At 42.2% G+C, this 27,919-nt stretch overlaps 1 protein-coding gene across 1 annotated transcript in view; it reads left to right on the forward strand.

Moving 5' to 3' along the window:
• The window catches only part of EPSTI1 (epithelial stromal interaction 1), a 145,002-nt gene that overhangs the window by 45,303 nt on the left and 71,780 nt on the right, over positions 1–27,919 (forward strand). Inside the window, exon 3 of the mRNA XM_069205421.1 lies at positions 17,928–18,011. Within this exon, the coding sequence (XP_069061522.1) occupies positions 17,928–18,011 (84 nt within the window). The remainder of the gene's footprint in view (positions 1–17,927; positions 18,012–27,919) is intronic.

The following is a 27,919-nucleotide window of genomic DNA, read 5'->3' on the forward strand; positions in this document are numbered from 1 at the left end:
ACCTGCAAGCCAAAAGCAAGAACTGCAATGATGAGCAGCAAAATAGAGATTGTTCTACATAGTCTCCGATTAAATTGAGGAAGATTAACTTGTGACATTTTCACCTGAAACCATCCCCGCATGCAAAGGTTTGATCAAATGCCTCACAGAGAGCTTTGCCCCACAGCAAAATGCTAACTATGAACACTACACGTTCAACACAGCATGTCAAGGGGCTGATAAATTGCTAGACGACTTTGCAGTGAGAGTGCGGGAGCTGGTAACATACTGCAAGTTTGAAAAATATAACAATGAAGCGGTATGATTGCAAATCATCAAAGGGTCCTTCTCAACAACATTTTGCACCAGCATCCTAAATGAGACGTACACCCTGGAAACAAATACTAACCATGGCAAGGACTAATGCCAGACCCACGGCACATGCCGTAAACATAAAAATTAGGTGGACAAGTCCCTTAGAACAACTACACTGAATGCCAGGAAGCAGCAAACAGACAAACAGTTTTTGCCATCAACCAAGAATGACTAATCATGCTAGTGATGTAGACTAGCACACCACATGCTGCTGTCTGCCCCACCATGGAACAAAAGTGTGGGAAGTACAAAAAAAGACAGTCATTTCACAAATGTCTGCAAGGCAAGATGGCTTAATGGAGAGAGAGACTGATCCAAAAGGCCAGGGATAAATTCAAGCTGCCACGCAAGACAAATGTAGGCACACAATCGAAGCTCCTCAAGACTCCTCCCTAGAGCGAGGAATGGGTGAGCACGTGTACCTCATGACAGAATCGCCAGTAACAGAAAGACAGCCAGAACATATCCAGATGCTGAAGAAAAAGACGATCAAAATAAAACTGCAATGGTGCAGTTACAAGTGTGAAAACATGAAGCAATATTGGTTTTGGACAGAGTAGCCTAATGCAACATAATGTGTGCATCTGAATATGACAAGATGGAAAACAGATCCAAAGTGTCACTGTCCAGTGTGGGTGTGTTTCATTGCCCAGTGGCTAATTTAGGCAAATTCTCTGAAACATGCTGAAACGCTAACCAATGACAAAATCTCACTACGAGATCAAGTACATGTCTTTAAGAGATGAGGTGCTTACGCTAATTATTCTCAGCAACGTGACTGCAAAACTTATGGGACTCACTGCCATATGTATTGTGGGTTTTCCTACTGAGTCATCATGAAGGAGCACCCAGCACTGTTCAAAGGCCTTGGAAAACTGAAGGGGGGCACAAATCAATAAAGCAATCACACCAGTAGCTCACAACCACCAATGTGTACCACTGCATCTATAACCCCAAGTGGTGGAAGAAATATAGATCATAACATCAGTGAACCGTTCCACAGATCAACTCTGTGGGTGTCTCCCAGTCTAGCTGCACCAATACAGAATACATAGAACATGTGCATTGGTATAGACAAGTGCCTTCCACACAGTGGTAGAAAGGGAGGGACTCAATGGGGCCTACATATTCTCCAAGCTAGATCTCTTCAAAGAATACTACAAACCAGAAGTGGATCCACAGTCACACTATATCACAGCATTCTCCTTAAACCTGGGTTAATCGGATACAACAGCGTCCGTTTCAGCGTGGCCTCTGCTGCTAAGATATTTTTAAAAATGGTGAGAAGAGTCATAAGGCCGGCAAAAACACTGTTTAAACTACAGCAATGACATTGTAGTGTTTGGCTGCATGATAGAGGAACATGACGAAGCGCTAAGGGATGTATGACCCTGAACAAAGGAAAAGGTGAGGATAAGGATGAGCTCATCTTCTTTAGGCACATTTTCTCTGGCTGGATTTAGTTGCACTCCTTCCTTTGTCAATGTTCAAACACTGGACAATAAAGGGTGCCAGCTTTTGTAACAAAGGTAAGATAATTCCTGGACCTAGAAATGTACTGCACCTGCTACATAATGTACTTTGCCACAGTAAGCACACCACTTCACCATTTAACCAACAAGGCAAACCGTTCACATGGACCATGGAATGTGAGAAAGCCTTCAAGAAAGAATATCAGAGATAGTAGTGTCAGAGGGTCATCTAACTTATTGCGGTGCATCCTCATGGACCGAACTGACCGGGGTCATGTTATCCTATAAGACAAGGAGTCATCCCAGTACATCAAAAGCCCGGCTGGGATTCTACCAGGTAAAAAATCATTGCATATGTAAGCAGGAGCCTAACAGAAAGTCTGGCCATTGTGTGTCCATGTGAACACCACCACTTGTTCTTATATGAAAAGCCATTTGCAATTCTAATAGACTATCAAACCCAGTGACTACCTACAGCAACACAAAGGCAAAGATCCCACCATGTATAGAAAGGTGGGGAGCACACCTAATGGGCTATGACTTCAAGAAAGTGCACTAACTGAGTAGATAACACAACCCTGCAGACTATGTCTATAGACACCCACCTCCGAGCCCCACACCACTCACTGCTGGCAGTGGACTACTTCAACTTTGTACTGAGGCAGAGCACCCCAGCTCAGATCATGCTAGAAGAACTTTTACAAGAGTTGCTCAACATCATCACAAGGGAAGAAGTTTGAAACATCATGAGAAAACAATGATGGGGACACACCAATGACAACAGTCAATACAATAGCAGGATCAACAAAGTAGAGATACTTGCATTCAAGAATGTGCAGGAAGAGCTGTTACAACCCTAACAAAAAATCCTACTTTATGGTTCCAGGATAGTTATACTATAGCCCATATGCTGTCTACCTCGCACATGAGTCACCAAAGCATTGTAGCAACTATAAAAAACTAATAAAAGGTGTGGTTCCTGGGCCCAGATCGTCTGGTGGAAGAAATGAATCCAGTATGTCATCTGTGTAAAAGCATAGGGGAAACCCTCAAGACTCGAGCAGCTTCGAATGTCAGACCTTCAGGGTGCAAAGGGGTGTGGAATTTAATAAAATATCTACTTGTGGATCGAACAAGTATCTTCATGAATCTACTTGTCCTGTAAAAACATCTACTTGTCCCTTTAGTGCCATGTAGTATGGTATCAAATCATGGCAGCAATCATCATAGAAGAGCTCTGATTACAGCCTCTCTTATTATGGCAAGGCAAATACTATAGTAATGCTTGAATGCTAGCAATTTCCATATTTCGCCACCTTTCCCAAGATCTACATAGTGGGGCTAGAGGGAGCGATAAGCAATAGTTCCATGGATGGAGTGGCTTTTTGAGTCTGTGCAAACCTACTAAATTGCATGTTTTAAGGGTTTTCACCAGATCTTCTCTAACCGTTTCCCATACTGAGAAAGATTTGAACTTTACTCCTGACAAGGGTCAGAAGGAAACAAAATGGTTAAACGGAGAGTGGACTTGTAAACGCTCAACAGATTTTTGCACGAGCCAATCTTTACATGCTTATTTGCTCGTGCTAAAATACAGTTCAAAATATTTTCTAGGAGTATGATTTCCTGATCTATTTCTGTAAATTCTTGTGAATTCATGAAATAAGTAAATCTGCACTAATGCAAACACATAATCAATGGGTGCACTTTTGTGACTTTCCTTAAGAATTGGGTCTGTAGTTAACCAAGAGCTTTTAGTTTTACTAAAATTAAATTTCTCCATCTATCAACTGGCTTCATCACTGTGACTGATCCTACTTGCAGAACTCGCTCCTACTCCTCACCTGGATGCCTTCATGGTGACAAGTTTCACACTACACAAATCCACATTACATTTCATTACAATGACTACAATCTGCTCTTTCACAAGGAACATATTGGCACACAGCTGTATTGTACAGTGCCAGGAACTACTGTGGCAATGTGTGCTTTTTACGACCCAAAAATATTTTTGCTTTTCGCTAATATTTGTTACAATGGTGACAACCCAGCAGCTCCCACAAAAATATAGTTTTTTTCAAAAGCCATGTCAAAACAAGGAGTGCACTGACAAAAGCAAAAGACCTGCAACCAATGCCGGACCTATTGACTTTGCCAATGCTTGTTTATAATCATGTTTCCCATAATCTTGTTAAAACTACTTACACTGACTTTCCATATTTGTTTGCAATACTAGCATGCATCAACCTATTTTTCAACATGATGCTTCAAAGTAATAGTACCTACAATAATACAGGTGTTTAGCAACACGTTTATTTTCCTAGTTGCATTTTTTTGAGTGAACATTTTATTTTGAAATCAAATAATCATTCTTGATTTCAAGCTTCTGCAAATATTTGCATCTAATCAGAGAGCATTCTGGGAGAATTATATGCAGTGTTATATTTTTAAGCTTTGCCAGTGTGTGTACATTTATGTATTATTATTATTATCTTTCTTTTTTTTTTTTTTTACTGGAACCACTGTCAGTAGTGCAGTCCTAGCTTACAACGCTTATTTAGAGCACTCATCATAATAAAGCGTTTGCATTAATGAACCATAAATACAAGTTCAAACAGCATTTACTTATGGACCCAAAAACTCCTCAGATGCAGACAGTTCCCTTCCCCATAATGAGGTACTGTATATTGGCAACCAAATGGGGTTTGCCTCACTGGGTTGGGCCTACTTGTCCCAAGGACAAAGTAAATCTGAAAACGTGCTGTCCTTAACCCCAAACAGTATGTCCTGGGTGTCAGGCTATAAGAATTTCACACCCCTGGGTGCACAGTAGACAACACTGGCTGCTAACTTCTGTGGACCTCTGGACACTGGGGGAATATCTCTTGGTTGTCATTTAATGAATATTCTCGTTTTCCTGTGGTACCTCAAGTGCCATAAATACCAATGTCTTCCACCTCCCTCATCCTGAATGAAATGTTTGTATCCTGTAGTGTCCCTCTTGCACTCCAAAAATTGACCCCCCTTTCTTAGATGAAGAGTTAAAAAATAAAATTCATGGCATTTTTGGGGACACATCACCGGAAAATAACACTGCTGTCGCCCTAGGCCCATGGAATGGCTGCAAGATTCATTACAATTCAACAAACCCCATGCAAGTTTTACGTGACTATTGAAACTTATACTAGGGAAAAGGAATCGGACATAAGTTCCACAAAAGAAAACCAGGCCACACCAGATCATGAAGTCATAGCAGCCTACAATCAATAGTCTAAAGCACAAATGAGTATTTGGGGATACGTCACTTGAATATAACACTGCTTTGGCCCCACGCCAATGGAACGGCCGAAAGATTCATAGCCACCATTAAGAAGGTGGTGCAAAGGGCCAGGGTGACACCAAAGGCAGTCTGCCAAGCCCTACGCCAACTTCTACAAGGCTGCTTCAGCACATCTCACAGCTCCACAGAGAAGTGCCCCTCGGAACTCGTGCTGGAGAAAAGAAGCCGGACTAGAGTTCCACAACAAGCAAACACGGCCCCACCTGATCCTGAAGTCATAGCACCTCAAGATCAAGAGTCCAAAGCGAAAATGATGCCTGCAAAGCTTTCACGTCTGCAAGAGACCTAGTGTTGGTGCAACAATGGCAAATCTAAAAGTCTGAACTTAGTTTTCTGACTGAACCACTAACTGGTACTAGAGTCAAAGGCACCATGGTAACTGCAGCGCCCGGGACTCGCAAAACCCAAGTGATTGATTGAAGAAATATGATCCAGTGCAGAAAACGAAAATTACAGTATCTTTGTCAGGTGTTGTATCTACATATCTGTTCTTTTTTTTCTTTCTTGTTTGCCTCTCTCGTTTCAGGCATTTGCCTTCCTCTTATTCTCATCTGTTAGAAAAGGGGGATATTGCATGTCATGGAGGGACAAAGCAAGGGCGATATGAGGACCCTGCAAGAGAGAGATGGTCACAACCTCAGGACACTGAGGAAGGGGAGAGAAGTTGTGGAAAAGAAGAGCTGGATTGAAAACACACACACTGCTCTGGGGCCCACAAGGGCAGAATGGGGATCTGCTTGCTCTGTACATGACAGCATTTGCAATAGCAAAAAAGGCTACAAAGCTCACCTGCCTAGTTCGCTTTGTCCTTCTTCAGGCCTCACAACATGGCATGTACTCACTCAAATGCATGCCACGGTATGCAGAACTGAAATCATGCTAACTTTAACTCTACAGCAGACACTGGAATTACCCATGTGGCAACTCTCCAGTAAAGAGTATCTTGCACACTGGAGCAAGCTCCTGCATAGCCAGAGCACATACTCAGTACAATAATTCAAACACCAGTCTGAATAAGTGCTTATGCCGCTGCAGTAGTACTCACTAACAGCTCATTTGACCAGGACATCTGGTCAAGAAAACACACATAGGGTCCTTGAGGAAAAAAAATAAAAGAATAACTCTTCAAGGCTCTTCAGAAAACAGTTGTAAAATATTATTATTACAAACTGCGAGAACACACCTTTTGAGTTTCATACCCAAATAGATACCGTACAATGTCTGCCTTAATCAGCATGCTGCAGGGAAAACTTCTACTTCACCACAAGACAGCTGCTGACAAATGCAGAATAATACTCTGCCCATTCAGAGGTTGCTGCTGCAGGTTGAGTCTGCGTTTCATTTACCTCCCCTAGTGCGTAGAGGCTCGCCTCTACCTGATGTGCCAGAGAAGGCACCCTGGGTAAACGTTGGGGTAGAAAAACGTTCTACACTGTAATTCACAACACATACACAATATTGAAACCCAAACCAGCATCACCCTCTTTCTTCTTATGTGTCACTTGTAAAACATTTTCATAAACAGCCATGTTCTCCTCTCGCCATAGCTGCTGTTCTAATTTCTTAATAACTCTGCAAGCTGGACAGCCTCACTAGATTACATCTCTTGTTATACAAACCACAACAGTGTCCTTCTCTGGCAGGCATATGTTGCTTTGGGACTGATACTGTCACCTTTCTGTTGTTTTTTTGTCTTCTTCCTGTAGTACATCTTGTTAAGTTCGTGGATTTACTTGAAGCTCCAAAAGCTCTTTACTTTCCAAAATCCAGCCTAACTCGTTGCTGAGTAATGCAGCAAGGAACTAAAGAAACCAAAATTGAGGGGAAAAAATAAGTTGGACAAGAAAAATAAGGAAAGAAAGCCCAGTGTCTAACCGTCTGGCAGCCTTGCAGAAGAAAGTGGTATCCAACTTTGCCAACAGTGTCTAGAACCTTCAATGCTGCTATGAGTTTGTAGAGAAGAGTAGACTGGGGAAGAGTCCTGCAATGAGGGCTGAGATGCTGGTTGGGGTTGCATGATGCAGGTGGCACCAGTGAATCCATGAAGTTCGTCTCTTTGTACAGTGTTTCCTTTCCTTTATTCCACTAGTGTTTGTTGCAAGGTTTAGAGGGGACCTTGGGGGGTGAGCCGAAAACTTCAATAATTGGTGGGGTTTGTGTTATCCAAGTACTTGAACCTTGTATGTAACCTCTAACTACAAATTAACTTGCTCTGTTGTACCTGCTAGTGTGAAGAATGTTTTTATACCAATGCAACATCTTCTTTCCTAGCTAGCCTAATATGGCAGGAATGGTTAGTAGTATTTCGGCTATAAATCGTGCCAGTAGTAATCTTGAGGAGGAATGTTTCTGCCTAAAGTGCTCATAAATGCATGTACAATGTGGTTCTCCAAGTAAATCCCCAATTCCAAAACCAGATTTAATCCTTGTAATTCTGTTTAGGTAAAAGGTGCATTGAGAAGCTTGGATGCATGCTCTAGATTGGATTCTCAGCTTTGTCCAGAAACACTGAGAATCCTCCTTTCCTGTTTGTTACCTGCCTGTTCCTGTCTAAGTACCAGATTATATTGAATCTTCCCATTGATTTTGGAGTATTAAGAAACGTGCAGCACTTTCTCTTTTAATCCTCTGTTTTACACATACTCATCCACTGGCTTCCCAGAGTCCCACCAACCATACTGGCTGATTCCGTAGTAGTTTTTGACTTTTGCCATGGGTGCAGAGAGAGTCTTGGGTTTTGGAGGGTGGTCATGGAGACTGGTAAAGTCATAGGTTCAGTGATCTTCCCTGATTCAGAGGGTTGCACGCTAAAGCAACACAAAGTATATACCTTGATTTGAGAGTCCTAGCTTATTTGGTTACAGCACTTGCACAGCAACATCTTAAAATTGTGTAGTGTATTGTGTGTTATAAAACCTGTGAGATAGTTGATGAATATGGGCAGAATGATTTTACACCTATTTCAAATTCCACTTGATTTGACCAGTTCACTGACGTTGTGGGAACAGTGTTTTACTCACTCTACCTTCTCTGTATATTCAACCCATCCCCACCACCACCATTCTGGATCACAATCCTGAATCACTACTGCTTTTCAGTCTGTGGCCTCCATACAGCCCAAACTGCTTTATGAGTGGCACAACCCCCTAACAACTAAATATCTTGAAAGCTACAAACAAGCCTTATGTGCAGTCACATTCAGCCATCAATACTGTTAAAACTTACTTTCCGGACTAATGTCTTCCCTGCATGCACATCCTCAATAACTTCATGCACCATAGGCTCCCTATTCTTCCTCATCTCTTTCCCCGTCCTCCATACCTCCACTCATTTTTCACATACAGGGTTTGCCTTTGACTTTCCATCAAGGACCTCTGGCATTAGAACTGCTCTTGCTGTACTCCTCATGACTCCCCCAACTCGCACCTCAAGGATCCAGGCACTTTAGATCACTACAGAGAGTGTTGGTAAGTTATACAACTAAGTAGTTAGAACAGCCAGTTCTTTAGTCTAGATCTAAAGGTGAGAACATTTTCTATCGGACGAAGGATGAGGGGAAGGAGGTTTCAATCATGGTCCACCAGAAAGAAGAATGACCTCCTGCCATTTCTCATACAGTGAATGAGGACATGCACAAGATGAAAGGTGTAGTACTCTATTGGGCTTGTTCAGAGAGATCTTGCTATGCAGACAGAGAGGGCTGGTACCATGAAGCTCTTTGTGTGTATGGCACAGTCATGTTTAGATGGCACACTTGAGAATAGGTAACCAGTGCAAGGTCATGAGATTAGGACATGAAGATGTCTACAAGGTTGTTGAGAACCCGATGAGCAGCTGCATTCTGAACACCTTGCAATCTTCTCGTGAGATACTCTGGAATACTTGCACATTAGACATTGCTATAGTCAAGACTGCTAGTTATCAGGGCTTGGGTGACAGTATTCCAGGGGTACATATAGAGATCGCCTTCAATACCTTATGAAGTATTCTGAGGGTGTGAAAGCAAATGGAGGAGAAAGGCTTGATTTGATCTCCCCTGGAAAGATTGCTGTCCAGAACCAGGTGTGTGGAATTCATATAGCCCAAATCCCAGGATATATTGGGGTCAAGAAAAACAAGTTTTCATTTTTATTTTGTCCTGAGACAAGTAGGCCCAACCCACTGCAGCACAAACCCTTTGGCTGCCAGTTTACATTACCACAGTATGGAGAAGGGAAGGGAATTGCTTGCAGTTGATGTCATATTTATATCCATTTGTTAAAGCTGTCCGAGCTTGTATTTATGGTTCCTTAATGGAAAACCTTTATTATTAGGATGATCTGTCTAAATAAATGTTGTAAGCTTGGACTGGACTACTGAGAGCAGTTCCAGTGTAAAATAAATAAAAGGGTATATATGTTTTTAGGTTTAACATTATGAGGCTACATATAGTGCTCCTAAAGTGCTTTCTGATTAGATGCAGATATTTGCAGAAGCTTGAAAGCAAGATTGCTTTCAAAATGAAATGTTTACAAAAATGCAACTAGGAGAAAAATGTTTTGCTAAATTACTGTGAAATGTTAGGTGCCATTTCTTTGAAGCATCATTTAGTAAAATGTGTTGATGTATGCTATTATTTTGAGAGTATGATCATAATGAAAAACCAGTGTATCATTACAAGATGATTATGGGGAAACATGAAAATAACCAAGTATTGGCAAAGCCAATAGGTCTGACATTGGTGGTCAGTCTTTTGGTTTTGTTAATGCATATCTTATTTTGACATGGCCTTTATAAAACTTTATTGTTGTGGTGCTTCTGGGTCCTCACCTTTGTAACAAACATTGACAAAAAACAAAAATAATTGTTGGTCTCAAAAAGCACATATTGCCACAGTAGTTCCTGCCACTGAACAAAACTACTTGTGTGCCAAGATGGTCCTTGTGAAAGAGCTGATTGCCATTGCTCACAGTGAAGGCAGTCGACAGATTGATAGAGAGGGAGGTAGAATTTTAATAAAAACAAAAAAGTATTGGTTAACACCAGACCTAATTAGAGGGCGAAATTCCTAAAGAAAATCTCAAAAGTGTCTTTGCATTAGTGCAGATTTACATTTTTCATGAATTCATAAGAACTTACAAAAGTAGACTAGGAAATTGTAGTTGTAGAAAATATCTGTGAACTGTATTTTAGCACGAGCAAATATGCATGTGTAGATTTGGTCATGTGAAAATCTGTTGATCGTTTACAAGTTCACTTTCCCTCCAACCACCTTTTTTCCCAACCTTGGAAGAAGTTTTATTTCTGCCCTTGTCAGAAGTAAATTTCCAACCTTTCTCAGTATGGGAAAAGATTAGCGAAGAGTTGGTGAAGCCCTTAAAACTTGCAAGTTAGTATGTTGGCAGAGACTCAAAAGGGCATTCCAACCTTGAACTACTGCCTACCGCTACTTCCAACCCCAGTACGTAGATCTGCAGAAAGATGGCAAAATAAGACAATTGCTAATATTCAAGTCCTACTATAGCATTAGCCTGGCATAATCACAGAGGCTATTATTAGAGCTCTTATATAAAGAGATTGCTGCCATAATTTATCACAGTACTAAAGGGACAAGTAGATTTTTTTAAAGGACAAGTAGATTTATGAAGCTACTTGTCACATGGACAGGTAGATATTTTATTAAATTCCACACCACTGTAGAACTTTTTGGTAATGGAAGCAATGAGCTTGGTATCATTGTTGTAGGAAACAGTATTGGAGTTGTAAGATTTGATGATGTTAGCCAAAGGGATCACATAAATATTAGAGGGGTGGAATTGGGTAGAATCCTTAAGGGACTCTGCAAATATTCTGGTGATTTCAGAGGAAAAGGCAGCTAGACTAATAATATGGGTTCTGTTGGAAAGAATAATTGAAACCAGAGCTTTGGCAAAGATGATTATGCATGCAACTGAGAAGAATGGCATGAGGTAAAGAACTGAAAGCCGCCTTGATGTCGAGAAGAATGAGCGCTGCTGATTTACCTTGATTCCGGAGGTAGCAGATAGGAGTGTTGTCTCTATACTATGGCTGCTCAGGAGGCAGACTGGAAACTATTAAGGAAACAAATGGATTCAAGATACTCTGTGAGTTGGGAGCTGATGGGATTTTCTGGTGCTGAGCAGCAGTGGGTCGGCCAAAGCTTTTTTTTTGCTCTTTAATCAAAAGTGTAAAACATTTGCGTGTTTCCATATATCCGGTATGATCGCAGAACTAAGAAACTCCTTCTAGAGCTCAGTTAAGGTGGGGCAGAAGAGTTCAGAGCAGATGAAGTGAGGACAGGGTCTTCAGGGGATTACTATTTTTATGGGGTACATGGTCCGTAAGATTAGTATCAACCTGGGCAAACACCGGAAGGGAACAACCAATGTTAGACGTTGATAGTTGGTTGAGAAATGTATGTTCCTAGAGACTTGTTTGAGACACTTATTTGATTATGGGCCCCTTACTCACTCTTTATCTTAATGCGGCCATTAGTTGTGCTGTTCCCCCTTCGTGGTGTCTTTCTATTATTGTACCAATTTTTCAAAGGGCAATAGAAGTGACCCTTGAGTTATTAACCCATTTTCCTAATAGATGTTGAGATAAAGATCATTGGAACGGTTGTGTTGAATAGATTAATCCAATGGGAGGAAGAGAATAATATTCTATCTGCTATTCAATACGGTTTTCACCCAAGCCGGGGAACAGCCGAACAGAATATGAATCTTCATCTTATTGATAATAAGTACATTAGGGCAAAGAGGGGTTCATTGCATCTTGCCTTCATGAACCTCAGGTCTGATTTTGATAAAGTGGACAGAGAGAATCTTTGGGCAGAGCTGGATTCCATGGGGGTGGAAGTGACTCTGATAAATTTCCTGAGGGACCTTGATCAAGGCCTGACGGCCTCCGTCCATTATGGGACTAATGGGTAATGTACTAAGCACTTTTTTCTGCATGAATGTATCCTGGCCCCCTTTCTCTTTATCTTGTATGTTGATTGTCTGGAGAGTGCACTTTTGGAGGCGGGCCTGAACGTGCCAAAAGTAGGGGGCAGACCCCTTCCAGTGCTTTTATATGCAGACAGTGCTGTTTTAATTGCTTGCACTGCCAAGGGCCTGCAAAAGCTTGTGGACACTTTTGTGAATTTTATAGCTGGCTTGCATCTCATAAATAATTTTACAAAGTCATACGTGATGGTCTTGGGGCCAAAAAATACTGAAAGTACGACTTTCTGCGTTCAATGTCAAGTTATAAGTAAAGTGGAAACTTTTACCTATATGGGGGTCTTATTGGACTCAAAACTTAACTGGCAGCCTTTGATCAAGAAAAACGTGGGTAAAATGGTAGGGGCATGTGCTGCTGTTTATGATTTCTCTCTGCAATTCGGTCACAAACCAGTGAGAGCTGTGCTGGAGATCTATAATGCCAAATGTCTATACATTTACAATTTTGGTTGTGATATTTGGGGATATGTGAACATAGATGCCTTGGGGGTCACAGTAAATACATTTTTAAGGGACCTTTTGGGCATTGGGAAGGCACTGCGTCAGAGATTCTTCACGAAGAGTTATATCTGCATGTGTCTTCTCTTTTTGTTCCCATCTGGGGGAAGGCAGAATTAAGTCTTAATAAGGCTATTGTTGAGGATTGCATGCATCTAGATGGCATGGCAAATATACCATGGTTGATATATGTTAAGGACCCCTTTAAAGCTTTGGGGAAGCCTGAGGTTTTTTTAAATCCTCGGGGCATTACTAAGAAGGATACTGCCTGGCTGAGGGAAGCTTTCCTTAAGTATGTGGCTGCAGAGAGGGAAGCTTCTGCCCTACAAAAGGTATCTTTTTGGATATTTGTTATGTTAAAAACTGTCCCTGGTATTGAACCCGATCTTACTATTTATATGCCCAGTCGTCTACGCAGATTACTTACTTATTTTAGGCTGGCCTATTCCATCAGCTGATTGCCCCAGTAAGGCCTTGGTGTAAAGTTTCTGATGTCCCAGGGTGCTCTTGCAGTATGGTCTCCATCAATGACACCATGCATGTAGTACTGATAAACCCCCTATTTTTAACTGAGCAATTTACTCCGGTAAGGCCTGCTTTTTTGTACCTGCAACTGTTAGCCACAGAAAAGGTTTGTTTTTATTTATAAAAGCTTTTAATGGCTGTATTACCTGCTGCAAGATAAAGATTAATTTGTGGCTTGCCCATGTAATTTATAAGTGCTGCTGATATTTGTGTTCAAGTTAATTGTTTTGTCTATGATATTTGAACTATGCAAGACTGATTTTTATTCTGTGTTTGAGAAATGTTTTATGATGATCATTGTTTTTATGGATTTTGTGAATCCGAATAAACTTGTATTTGACCTTGGCCTGGTAAAGAACTGTAAGAGTGCCCAATTGGGTCTCGGTAGCAAAATTAGCATGGGGGTTAATGATTTTGTCTGGTCGAAAAAACAGAGAGCAAAACAGAGGGTTTGGGATGTAGACAGGGATTGTGAACACGTCAGGCTGAGAAAATTATTTTACTATCGAGAAGATTTCTCTGGAAATGTTACCATTAGAATAGTGTGATCGATTAGAAAGGTCTGACCAGTAAAACATATCTTCTTGTGATAGATTCTAAGGGGGGACTTGTATGGGTCCTTGTTAGTTAGTCCAAAGAGCACCTCAAAGCACACTCAAGGTGCTTGCAGTGACGGTTAAAATCACTCAGATCTTGAGTATGCCATTTGGCCGAAGGGGATCTGCAGGTCAAGGTGTGGACTTTTAATGGGGCAGTAGTTTAGGGTCACTCTAAATTGTTTATAGAAATTCTTGACGTTTGTGTCAGTGAGGAGAAATTTGTTGAAAGCAGTCCTCTAAGCTAGTTTTGCTAATCCTTTTCCTAGATTGTGTTTGATGGGAAGGGAGGTCAAAAAGGTGGAGAAAGATGTAAGGGAATAGTGAAGTGAATGAGAAATGCTCCCTCCAAGTTACAGAGAGAGGAGTGCATCTCTAGGTTGTTAATGTTCATGAAAATTAGGTCCAGTATGTGTCCAGCTTCAGAGGTGAGTCAGCCACAGACAGGTAATCTAGCAGAATTTTAGAAACCGTGTTTTAATTTTAATCAAGGCAAAAACTGAAATTCCCTAAGAGAAGGAAATTCTCATGCTTAGATGAGTAGGGGTGTTATTTTGTGCCTCAGGATCTATAGATTAGAAGGCGAATCATAAATGGGGGAGGCTAAAAGTCACATACTCTAACCAGTCGAAGTTTCCAGAATTCAAAATGGAGCCTTTGATGTATGGGTGAACAGGAACAGTAGTGTCTTCTCCTTTCTTTGATCATCTGCCCACTCAATATTTTAGAACCAGGGGAGTGCAGCCTCTACTTCTGGGTTACAGTCCTTATTAAGCGAGGTCTATGATGTCTGTGCGGTCGTCGGTGTCCTCCGAGCTGTGGGAGTCCTAGGAGGGGGTTGGCGTTGGAGAAGCTACCTGGGGTTGTGTTGGTAGGAGGAAGGTGGGTAGTAGGGTGGCACCAGGGGGTGGAAGAGCCAATGGGAGATACCTGATAGGAGAAATGACAGTTTCAACAGAAAAAAGGGCACTTAGCAAAATCTGGGGAGGCGGAGCAGCAGCCATAGCTAATAGGCTGATTGAATTATTCTTCCTCCCGGCTTCACAAACTCGAACTCTCCGTGCCGTGGGAGGAGGAGTAGAGGCTGTGGCGTCAGACAGGTGCAGCCAGACTTGTCTTTGGTGTGCTTTTGGGATGCTGGCTGCGCACCCACTGTGCATCTGCACTGCTAGTACCATGTTAAATACAGGCGCAGGACAGGAAGCACTGACCAGCAGTCTGCCCAGCAAGGCTAAACAGGGGTCAGACTGAGAAATGTAATGGTGTTAAAAAAAGATACCGTAAAATGAAAGAAGTAACATAAGGAAGATAAAATAAATGCAAAAACAAGGCCACACAAACTTGTAGATAACCTAGAAGGGAAGCCAAGGTAAGGCCAGATAAAACCAAGCTAACAAAACAGGTTTTGGAAGGGTCAGGCACCCCTTAGGCAGAGGTAGTCTCTGCGACAAGGAAATGAACAAAGGGCAGATAAGTGACAGCTACACTATTCCAGTAATCTGTAGTGGTATGTTACAGTGGCTGCAGTGCTAGCATCTTTTTATAAGCCGGCACAGATGAGAAGAGGAAGCACTGATCAGCAGTCTGCCCAGCAAGGTCAGTCGAGGGTCATGCAGAAAAAAGAATTGGCAAAATGAAATAAGTTACTACCAAAAAAGATACTGTCCTTCCTTATCCGCCTTGCCAAAGGTTTTTGGGCAAGGCTAATAAAAGCAGTGAGAGGGGTCCACCCTGCCTCATACCTCTCTCCATGGGATCTTATACTCTTCGCCCAACCTCTGGTTATTGTTTTTGTATGAAGAAGGGAGATCCCTGAAAACTTGGTGCCAAATGCCATACATCGTAATATTGCAGGAAGGAACAGCCACTCCAGTGAATTGAATGCCTTTTCGCCTTCTAACTACTGAAGTGCTGCTGGTTCTTGTTTCTTGTTTGTCTTTAGCGGGTAACCAAATAGGCCCCATACATCGTGTTGGGTAGCTTTGTATGGCATAAACGGTGACTGATCCGAGTGGATAAACTTATCTACGATCGTATACAAGTGCTTGGCAAGGACCTTTGCTAAGTTTTAATCTCCACATTCAGCGAGTTGATTGATTTGTACAAAGAGCATTCACCTGGAGCCTTACGTTGCATGTGGGTAAGTATTATTATGGCTGTGCATAGATTTTGAGGTATTTGTCCTTCCTCTGTGGCCTGATAATATGTTGAGTGGTTCAGCTAGAGTGCTTGTGAAGCTGTAGAAGTGTTTAAATGTACAAATCTGCATGACAAATTATTTGTGTGAATCATTAATTTTTAAGTTGCATATAGTCGTACAAGTGCACTGATGACATTGCACTTTAAACGACAGAGAAATATAGTTCAGAAATGTATCCAAACAAAATTTAGTCACGTCATTTTTGAGTGAGACAATATTTGATTAGAAATGGAGGCTGCTTTCTCTTACCTTGCTCCTGCTTGTTCCCCCTCCCAATCAGAGCCCTGCTGCAGACTTTCTCTCCTTACAGTTTCTGCAGGCATGGCAGGTGTGATGTCAATTGTACCATTGTTTAGAAAGCATGTATTGTGAAGTAAACTGTAGATTCAGCATGGCATGATCATGGTTAGCTCAATTTGGGCATATTAGAAGAAACATCATCACAAACATTCATTCTTAGAAATCACCCATTTCTTAAGGTAAGGCAACTCTCCCCTCACTCCCTGAGCAACATTAGTCCTGAGATGTAGAGATGCAGTATGAAACATCTTCTAGACAAACGCCCTTACAAATTAATGCTTTAAGTATACTTGTGATCCTTATTGGTAGTGGATATCATAATGTCCAACCATTGACGTAACTGGTAGGACCGATGGGACACACCCATCTTGCAAAGGGTGTGCACCGGTATACCCCTTTACTCTGTGGCGTGGTGCAGACCCGTACCACGTGGGACAAAGATAATAAATTTTCCTGAGCAGACAGGTGGGGTTAGTTAAGACCTCCTAAACTGTGATGGAGTAATCACCAAGTGTATTAATTTGCAGAAGCCTTGCCACTAGCTGCATGTCTCCCTTCCATCTGCCCCGCAGTGAGTCCAGCCTGAACAACATCACAGCTATCAGACCACCAGATTATCCTTTGTTGTTATCTTTATGTGTACTCAATGGATTGCATCTCTTTGGCCATGGGTTCTGTTGGACCCAGCTGAAATGGCAGAGTCTGTGTATTCAGGCTGCCATCTTGCTCTGGCATTAAGCTGAGCCTCTTATTTTCCTATGTATTATCTTTTTTTTAAATGTTATTATTGTCATTTCAGCAAACAGTCCACAGCACAGACATACAAATCAAAGTCAACATCAATTATACCTATTAGACGTGATCATTGTACAGTGTTATCGCCCGTAATAAGGGGCCCAACCATTGTAATTGTTTCCTATTTTTTATCGTATGCATTTATGGATGGCTGCCACAGATTTTTGTTCATCCGTGGTGACCAACATTGAAATGGGTTTCTTCAGATACGAGGAAAACATGAAAAGGTGTAGATCTCGAATGCACGTGCATGTGCAGCGCCAATGTAGGAGCAAAAGGGCTTTGGCAAAGTGGATAGGTTTCATGGCAGAAAGCTATTGACTTTTCCAGTGCTTGTTTGCATCTAGCAACACTTGTAATCAGTCCACGCGGATTAAAGCGACATGTAAAGAGGGACGATATGAAGCATGTCGACAGTGTTTTCTGGATCCCTCTTTATATGCTCACTTTGAATCTACTTATGCGCCCAATGTTGAGCGTTGATAGGGCACATTGGACCCACAGAGGGCTCTGATATCTAGTTTGCATTTGTTCATCTTAAGCCCGGGCTGACGCAGGCTTGTGGTTTTTGGTGTGATCTAGTCTACCGTACGGGGAAGGTAGGGAGGGATTCCAATGCAATGATTAGCGTCTTTATCAAATGTACATATTTAAATGTGCTAGCAAGCCATCACCAATTTGTCACAAGTTATTCTCATGTGTGGTTACCTTGTCACCCAGTACTTAGGAATTGTTCTTCAGATTAATTCTTCTCCGTATTATCTCTCAGTTTCAAGTCCTTCCCTATGTTTATTTTAGGTCTTGCTAAACGTACTTGTTGCTGTCTTTTTTTCTTTTCAGTTGCAAGAACGGAGATGGAGGCCTTGGAGAGATACAGGGAAGCACATAGACCAGGACCTATTAATCTGGCTCCGAGGAGACTGGGTAATATTTAAAATGCAATATTGAAGTCTGTAGCATTGGACAGCACAAATATGAGAATCCTTTTAAAGAGCTTTTAATATTGCTGACTGTGTTTGGAGTGGCTCCATGCACCATCTAAAAAATGCTCTTTGGAGTGGTGCAGGGTCACATGGAATGTTGGTCCACGTGGCTCGATAAGATTTCTTAAAATGGACTTTAAACTTTTGCACACAGTACTGTATACTCTTCCTCGGCAGAAAAGTATTTTCATAACGACCGCACCCACGTCAGTGTCGTTAAACTCAACTTCGTTGAGATGCCATCCATATCCCTTTTGAATGGTATTGGTCGATTGCCTGCACAGAGTGTAAAAAGGGAGCATTTATGATTTTTTTTTTATGTCACTTTATTTTCTAGCACATCATTCCAGAATGTAAACATTGAGTTAACATAGGGCAGGATCTCAAGGGAGTTTACCCCGTAGAAAGTGGTCTGGTCACTAAATTGAGGTAGCAGGCGCACATTGTGGCACTGCCAGAATAGGAAACCACATTTGGTGTAACATTTGCATTTTCTTTTCTTCACACTTTGTTTTTACATAGTTGCTATGTGTATGCGCATCCAATAAAAAGTTGAATTGGCATCCGCGCACGACACAATATTATGTGCTGGATATTAACTGCAAGCACTTTAATATGACTAGCATTGTAAACTCTTCAAATGGTGTTCACAGCATTGACTTACTAATAGAAGTTGCTTTCACACCTTAAAGTCGCATAACCCAAAACGTTTCCAAAGTCTTTAAGTTTCATCTGATGATGCTTCTCGCATCAAAATATTTTAACATTGAGTTTTACTCTGCTGTTATCAGATAATTGCACAGACAAGTTTTCACCATTACCTAACTATGAAGCCCGCAGGATCCACCGTGTGCCTCGATATTTAAAAGGAAACCAGATACGGAATAAAGGAGCTACAGTTGTTGTCTGTTTTTGTGCCTCTCCCCATTGCACCTGAATTAAAATTGTGCATTTCCTTGTGGTAATTCTGGTAAGGATACTTCGCATGCAATGCCAGGTACATGGTATTTTAGATAACATGGGACACTGAACGTGGCACTTTAAGGTTGAAATCTATTTGTGGATTTACAAACAATTGCACCACCTACATCTAGAGGCTGGTGATCTCAGCGCATCGAAACATCGAACCACAGATAACAAGACCCTCCCCCCGCCCCCACCCCACAAATAAATGTAAACATTAACTCCACCAATAACCTCCCTCCCACCCCCTCCTCCAACATGCGTAGTGAAGAGCACTCCATGTAAGTAGAGTGAACAGTCCCTATGGGAATACCCCAAATCTCGCGTTCATGTCAGTATTACACAGCTAGGGTTTAGCAGCAGGATGGTGGGCCCCATTGGACGAGTACCCATAGTTACGGGCCATGAAAGTTCCCTAAATGCCTGTGCTAAGAAGGTAATGCATGGAACCCAGGTCTTCTCAAATTTCGTTTCTCTCACCTCTATGGTGGCGGTGCACCGCTCCATCCCTAGGATAATTCACAACCTATAGAGCAATGCTCCATATTCCGGGGCTGTGTCCGTTTCCCACAACGCCGTAATGGCCTGCTTGGCCGTGCAGAAGGCTAATGTGATGCCCTTCCCCCGGGGAGAGTGTAGCAGGTATGCGAGTGCATTGGGTAGGCCCAAGATAGTGTTTGCCAAGAACTGGGGGGATATCAGTATGAAACATCTCATTGATGCTGTGGGGGACCTCTGTCCCAGTATCGTAGCTTGGGGCGTGCCAGAGGAAATGTATGACTGTGTCCTTTAGACCACATTACCTCCACCATGTGGGGGATATAGTGAGAGAAAAAGAGTGTATGCGATCTGAAGTGTAGTAGCAGTACTGAAGGATCTTAACCATCGCCTCTTTGTCCACTACAGAGGTTGCAGCAGAGCACGTACAGTTGAAAATCTCAGCCCATTCCCCATTTGAGAGTACGCGCTGTTGCTCTCACCTTTTTTGTGCTGCGGTCCGTAGTATAGGGGCAACGTTCTGGAGAATTTTATCCAGATCAGAAACTGGGTGCATGCCATTGGATTTGGTGAAAAGCTGTTTTTTTCCGAAAGGTGTCATGGGGTGGTGTGCATGCAGTTGAACAATTGGGTGGGTCACCCAGTGTCGTATTTGCAGCTAGGGTGAGCGTAAATGTGGCCCATTCAATGTCCTTCGCACATGGTGCAGTGATCATTAGGAGTCTATAGTGCAACCCCTTTGCCAATGGCCAGAAAGAGATCATTCTACCTCTTCCATTATGTACTGCACATAGAAAACGATTACCATGTAGCCTAGAAGGGGATACGAGTTTTCATAAAGAGCGTATTTCAATTCCTTTTCAATATTTATAAGAGTAATATACTCAAAGTGCTTTTTGATCTAACTCGCACAAAACAATAGCTTCCAAAGTTTGGAAACAATAGTTTCCAAAGTAGCACATGAAAGTGCTTCATTAGGAATTACACTAATTTTAGTTGGGCATTTTTTTACCCAATACAGTATACTTGGATTCCTCCAAGGGCTGCATTTTAAGAACTGGCATGTTGCACGATTATTCTTTAATGGGTTTTAATCGCTACATGTTTGAACTAACTGCCAGTATTTTGTATCCAAGGCTTGACATGTTAAAACCAGAACCTCACTTTTATCGCATTGTTCACCAATCTAGTTTTTATTTTATATATAGGGCTGTGTACTACTTTGCTAGAGCTGTCTGGGTGATGGATGCTGTATGGATGAAGCACAGGGACCAGTACAGCTTCTTTGCCATGCAAAAAAATTTCTGTTCACTGTTGTTTCCCAGTTTTTCTGTATTGTCGGAGCTTGTGTGGCTCTTCATCCTTAAACGCCCTCCCACCCCCCCAGGACTCCCCTCACCACAGACAGCCTTGTTCTGATGTGATTACATGGAGTAGGTCCTCTTAACCCATACATCCATTCTCAAGGGAGTTGTCCTCCTTGCCTCATGTTCTGGCAGCCATTTCCTGAGGCAGCTTATTTATGTTTTCGAGGTGCATAATTGCTTACTATCTTCCCTCTGTAAATGCATTCAGAGAGCTTGTGGCCAAAAGCTTCCCTTTGAACTTATAGTTTTTTTTTTGTTGTTGTTGTTGTTTTTTTTTAGTAAATGTAATGTTTGTGAACTTTATGATGTCAAAATCCATTGTGAATATAAGAAAAATGCATATTGTAAGCGGATATGGCGGGTGCATCTGTCATTGGTACTAGTGGTAGCTGATATCAAACTTTTAAGAACAGCATTTGCAAGATTGAGGCTCTTTTCAGGAGATTGGTGAATCTTCACATTATAGGAGCTGTGCTACCATTAACATTTATCTCCTGACACCAGGATATGGGTGAAAAGCATGGGAAATGTCCTGAAACTAAGGCAGAGTATCCTTCTGGCCATGCTGAAAGGAGGAGATGGTAAGAGCAGAAGTGCGTTACAAGCAGAATCACAAAGCGAACACTAGGCAATTACTTTTTGCGGTCCCCAACTACAGCTGGCCCATAAAGTTATATTGCCAATGTGAAGATTCTCTGCCGGCTTGTGAATCCAACATCACCTTTTTTAGAGTCAGCATCCCTACAGTCAGTCCATCGCAAATAAAGAAAGAGGCTGGGACACAACATTTGGTAGACTTCCATTTCGCTACAAACAGCATGGTTGTGTAATCAGGAATTGCCTTGCAAGTGTCTCATAGTGACGTGTGCGGCTTGGGTTGCATCATCTATGTGGATCCTGCAGTGCCTCAACTGGAAACAAAAATTGAGAGGAAGCTGGCCATTCGCAGTAGAAGCTCTGTCATTGCTGATACATTCTGTTCTGGAGCAGTGGACAAGATGCTTAGCAGCAAGATAGAAAGTGGCACATAAGTGGACAAACCAATATGCAGCAGTGAGGGCTGAACCCTACTCTTTGGACTCCCCAGGGGCTATGAACAGTCATCTGGAGCAAAGACCTTTGCTCTGAGTCACAGCCTCCCTGCTGGGCTTGCTGAGCCTCAACTTTTCAAGTGCAGCAGCAGAGCCTTGTGGTCCTTATTGAGAAAGTGTCCTCTGAAGAAGGGATGGCTGGGTGTAAGCAGCCTGGCAATAGGAGGCTAAGGGGTGCCCGTGGGCAGGCTGACAGACCATGCTTGGGAACCTGCCCACATTCACCCTTCGGAGAAAGCGTGAGGTGCGACCCCTGCAGTTACAAAGCTGCAGTTGGTTTTGCCCTCTCAGGTCTAGGGAGCCCGAGTCGTATGGCTCCGTTTGCTTCCAGCATCTAGAGAGAAAGGAAACCGACTCTGATAGGGCAAAGAGTCACCCTGGCAGGATAAAATCTAATGGCTCCATTTCTAGAATAATACGGATTTGGTTGTGAGTCAGAAATGCTCCTTATGTATACTTCTAAATGAACCACTTGCATGCCACATGCATCATTTTCCAGACCCTTAGCAGCATATCATTTCGTTCTGACATGTATGAATTGTTCCTCTTTGCAAATGATGTGCTTGCTAACGTTTGGAGACCTGATCCTTCCGCCACTGACTGAAAACCTACAAACTTTGCAGTGTCTTGCCGGATACGCAATTATCATGGGAACATCTGAAATAATAAATTTCACGCTCCCTCCGGTGCATGTTAGGTCCCTCCATTTATTTTACATTTGTAAAGTGCATGACTGCCCGCGGGGCTTCCCAGCTCCAGGTCAGAAAGAATTGAGAGAGCACCTAAAACCCACTAACTGAGCCAAGTCTTCACCTTCTGCTGAACGATTGCGAGGGAAGTTGCAGTTCTAACTCCAAGGGGCAGTGAGTTCCGAAGTTTAGGGCCAAAATATTTGAAGGAGCGACCTCCCTGCCGCGCCATTTTCACTCTGGGAATTACCGTGAGGCTCGAGCTACAAGAGTGTGGCCTACAGGATGACTAGGTTGCTCATATAATCAGGGGTCTTCTGAGCCACAGCCTTATACATAAAGCACAATGCTTTGAACTTGACTCGTTTTTCAACAGTTAACCAGTGAAACTCACACAAATGGGTGGAGACTGAAGGATGCCAAGGGACGTGAATAAATAATACAATTTTCAGTTGACTGTACACTGCACTGAATGAAATAACCGCTCTAGTAGCAGACCTAAATGCTTGTTTAGTCCATAGGAACTTGAGAAGATGACTCTCCTTGTCCCAAGTTTACTGGATGGGTCATTTTCATGTAATAAAATGTAAAAATTGTCAAGGGTGCCCCTGCTCTTCCAGGCTTTGCTGGTTAGGTTGGAGCCTCCTTTCTTGCTTCTCTACAAACCACTGTCTGGCAATTTATATGCATGGAGACCACCATAGAATTCCAGTGAAACTGTTGTTTCCTAAATTAAAGGGAGGTCTAGCTGTGAATGATATCTTCATCTATTATCAGGTGACACATCTGAGGATATTAGTCTAGTTCTGAAACGGATAAAATCTGGCCTTGTATGGTAAAATCACTGACAGGGAGAATCCCCTTGGATGTGGCCTATATTCCAATGGCATAACATTCTGTTAATGTATATCTTAGGGACACAGCCTTTAACATGGATCCTTTAAAACGTATGACCTTTACCACACAGGTAAAAATGTATACCCTTGCCACGCAGTTACATTTCTTTTTTTAATACCATCATTTTTATTTAATTTTTATGTGTGGGTAGAAGTAAAGGGTAGTGAGGATGATTTTAGGGTTCAGGGATGGCTAGAGGTAAAGGTAGGTAATGGTAACTCTAGGGTTCGGTGGCTGGGTAGAGGTAAAGAGACATCCGTGATAATCAGCGAAGCCTAAGACGGATATACAAACTTCTGACAAGAGCAGGAGTAATCTTATGAAGAAATGATTCAAAGCTTGGGAAAAGCTTGATTTCCAGGAATTTGTATGTCAGGGAACCGTAGTCATCAACCAAAGCATTCTGCTCATTAATAAATTCCCAATAACAATTCTTGAGCATGTTAAGATCAGCTTTATGGAGCTAATCTGTCTCATCCCTAAACTTCCCTAGACACAGTCCACATAACCAGTCATGCACTGATTTCGCCCAAGGAATACGTTTAACATTTGCCATAATTATCAAATCTCTTAGGGAATCCCTATAATGGCTAAGTTCATTTGTGGACCACAGGCAAACCCAATAGACCAGAGGCTTTAAAGCAGCCAGATCAACAATTCTACGCAAGTCAAGTTCTAAATAAAGTAAGGTCAGTGGGTTGCTCGCAGGTAATACCAACTTACAAATGTATTTTCTGCAGCAGCTAAACAACCCATGTTACAATGGCTCCAGTTCTCTGCGCCAAATAAAGCAGCGTTGTGTGCCTTGGCTTGATAGACTACTAGGGCTGGAGAAACAGAACAGCAGTTGGTGTTCTTATATACCCTAATAATGGCATTAGATTTATGCTTTACAGTTAGAGAGGACTTAGTTAGCTGAGGCAGCCATTTAAGGTTGCTGGTTAATTTAACCCCTAGACAATCAAAACAGTTAACCCTTTCCAGTATTTCACCGCCCACTTGAATTGGCATACTCCTAAATCCCTTCTGGCCAAAGACCTTATATTTAATCTTTCTTGCATTCAACTCCAGTCCTCTGGACCTACACAAATTCATAAATCTGTCAATAAGAGCCTGCAGCCCCTTTGGTGTTTTGGATATGAGTAATGAATCATCTGTAAAAAGTAAATAGGAACCTTTGCATTATTGACAGTGTGAGAGTCGTTTTTGCAGTCAAGAAGTTTCTTCACCACACCGTTCATCTAGAGTGTGAATAATGCAGACGCAAGCATGCATCCTTGATGCACACCACGTCTAATAACAATCCTATCTGTTAGTTCTCACTGACTGCCCCAACGCACATAGTTCTTCAAATAGAGCTTAGTAATCAATCCAAGCAAGTTTGAGGGAACCCCCATGTTCGCTAGTACATGCTACAAGGTATTAGGTGGGATAAGATCAAACCCAGTCTTAAGATCTACAATGGCTACCTCATAAAGCCTTTTTTTTGCTAACAGTACATATTTCCAATAAAGAACAACTAACCTGGAAACCTGGCCAACAGTACTGGTCGGATGGAAGCCCGCCTGTAAGGGGGACAACATTTTTTCTTCTTCTGCCCACAATAGCCATTTATCTAAAACTTGCCTATCAAAGATTTTCTGGAGGTTATCGATAAGGCTTATAGGTCTATAGTTGGAAGGATCAGTGGCATCCCCTTTTTCATAGATCGAAATATTCACAGCCCCCCCTGCATGTCTCAGGTATATCCCCTCCCTTTGAGGTAGCATTGGATAACAGATTTATGTAGCTAGTCCAGACTAATGGCTTTGACTTGTTCAGGTCTCCTGGGATTTTATCCGGTCTGGGTGCCTTACCACCTGTCAGTGCTTCAATTGCCCTAGCTGTATCATGAAGACTAAAAGACACAGGACCTTCCATGTCCCCTCCCCCTTGATCAGATACAAAATCCTCAGTAAATGCCTCGTCTTCACTGCATACAAGCCCATATGAATCCTCAGGGGGGTACAAACTAGTAAAATGGGAGATAATATGATAAGGATAGGTGCCTCCACTAACAGGCCCTGCTATGGCCACCAACTTCCAAAATGTATCCCTCCTAGCAGCTGTCACAAACATATCCCTCCAAATCGAGTCCTCCCATTTTATTTTTGCACTACTAAGAGCTCTGTTATAATTCCGCCAAACTACTACTATTCCCTCTCTATTTCCCTCCTTAATGGAATTTCTTTAGAGCCTGCGTCAAACCATCTGACTATTTTACTCATTCCCACCTTACCTTGATTTTACTTACAGAACAGTTCCTGCAATCCTTTGAATAGATGACTGTGTACATCTAGGATGGGGATATGTATGGGAGAATAACCAGCATGCCTAGACAAATAAAGTGCAAAAAGGCTGTAAATCTTAGAATACAGGTTTTGGTTAGACATCACTGCCGGCCATGACAGATAACAGCGATTATTGGACACAATTAGTTCAGGGGCCAGCGCCACACAGGTGCTATTCTCCTTTCTTAGCACTTCCCCAAATAAGAGTAAAATGAAAGGATTGCGGTGGCTATCCACGCGGTTCTCGACTTTCATATTGCCTAGGGGAGCCCACAGTCTCACATCTAGTAAGATGTAATCGATAAAACTAGAGTGACTTCCCCTGTTAAAGTTGATAGCCCTCCCAGAACCAGATAGTGTGTAGCCATTGCAAGCTCTTAAGCCCCATACTAACCATCAAGGACACAATCTTAATGGCAAGATTTTCCCACTACAGAAGGAATATTCCATAGCTCGTCCTCTAGATCAGTGACCTCAATCAAAAGTTGGGAAGGTTCAAATGAACTGTTAAAATCAGCTGCTGTGATTACTTTTACATCAGAATGAGCTGTTTCTAGTGCCTTCTCCAGGGAAAACTGAGTTGGGGAATCTTTGCTTGCCGCAACCAGTCGTACATATATATTAATAATAAAAGCAATGCGGACTCCAGAGGGGGATGTTATAACAATACCCAATACATCAGGCAAACCTATTTGCATGATCTTACGGGAACTAGGTAAATCATTCCTCAATAGGGTTAGCAAACCCCCACTAGCTCTTCCAGATTTCTCTGATGGCTTAGCCTCTATGCTATATGAGGTGTAGCTATTTAAATATATTTTCTCTGTAGCCCATATTTCTTGAAATATGCAAATGTCACACTCCTCAATGTAAGCCAGCCATTCGACGTCTAACAATTTGTGTTTGATTCCAGCCAGATGCAGTGACATCTGCATGAGACGGCCACTATTATTCACATTATCTCTCTCGCCCAGGCCACTTCCACTTTGAAACATTCTATCTCCATATCCCTACAAATGGGTACTAAAGGTCCACAGTGTAAAGCCACGTGTTGCAGAGGTCACTGCTTGGTATTCCATGTGTGGTAAAGGCTTGTGTAGTAATCTATCAGCACTTTAATTCGCACCACACTGCTGAAATGTGAAAGTATGACACAATATAGAATATAACCTCCTTCTGAAGATCATTCACATGATCACACTCTACCCCAGAATTCTCTCCTGGTCTTTGTGCAGTGCATTGACAGATGGAGGGAAGGCGGTTGTAGAGTAATCCTATATAGATTCAATTACAATACGATTGAAGCCGTCAAACCATGCTAGTTTGAGTTTGGTATTAACGAATCGGAGTGCCTTCACCGTCCCAGTAGGTACAACATTGGGTGATGCACCCGACAATAAGGGAAGTAGCAACAAAGAAAAACAGCCTTTTTTGACATTCTTCTCTACATTTCTGAAAACGAAGGGGTTAATTTGTAACCTGCGTTAGATCCTATTAGTCCAAGCCCACATGCTAGGGCTCTTTTAAGTGCAGATAGGAGAAAAGTTTAGATTGTGAGGTTTGCAACAAGGTCTGGGAAACACTTTTATGTGATTAGTGTGCACTCTTTGTAGTGCAGAGAGGTACACTACAACTAATATACAACGGTACTATACCCTGATAAGATGCATCATACATTTACCGGGATTAGTGTTGGAGGAGATGTGGATTAAAAAAGCAACAGATTGTGCATTTGGTATATTTTCCAGTACTCGTGCCTGTCTGTGGTGAAATTCTTGAAGTGGTAAGAAAAGTGCCGGGCTATCATAAACAAGTGGCTCCCAGGGTGGAACTGTTTGGCTTGAGACCATCTAAAAGTAATGTTTTTAGGAGGGGCAGACTGCACCCTGATATGGCAGAGTCTGGGAGTGGCACAATGTATGATAGCACCACAGTGAAAAAACAGAGGCACCTCCTCTTTCACTGTGCCATGTGACCATTTAGAATATATTGGCACTGGAAAGTCTTCTTGCCA

Source organism: Pleurodeles waltl, chromosome 8, assembly GCF_031143425.1.
Source record: "Pleurodeles waltl isolate 20211129_DDA chromosome 8, aPleWal1.hap1.20221129, whole genome shotgun sequence".
Classification (NCBI taxonomy): domain Eukaryota; kingdom Metazoa; phylum Chordata; class Amphibia; order Caudata; family Salamandridae; genus Pleurodeles; species Pleurodeles waltl.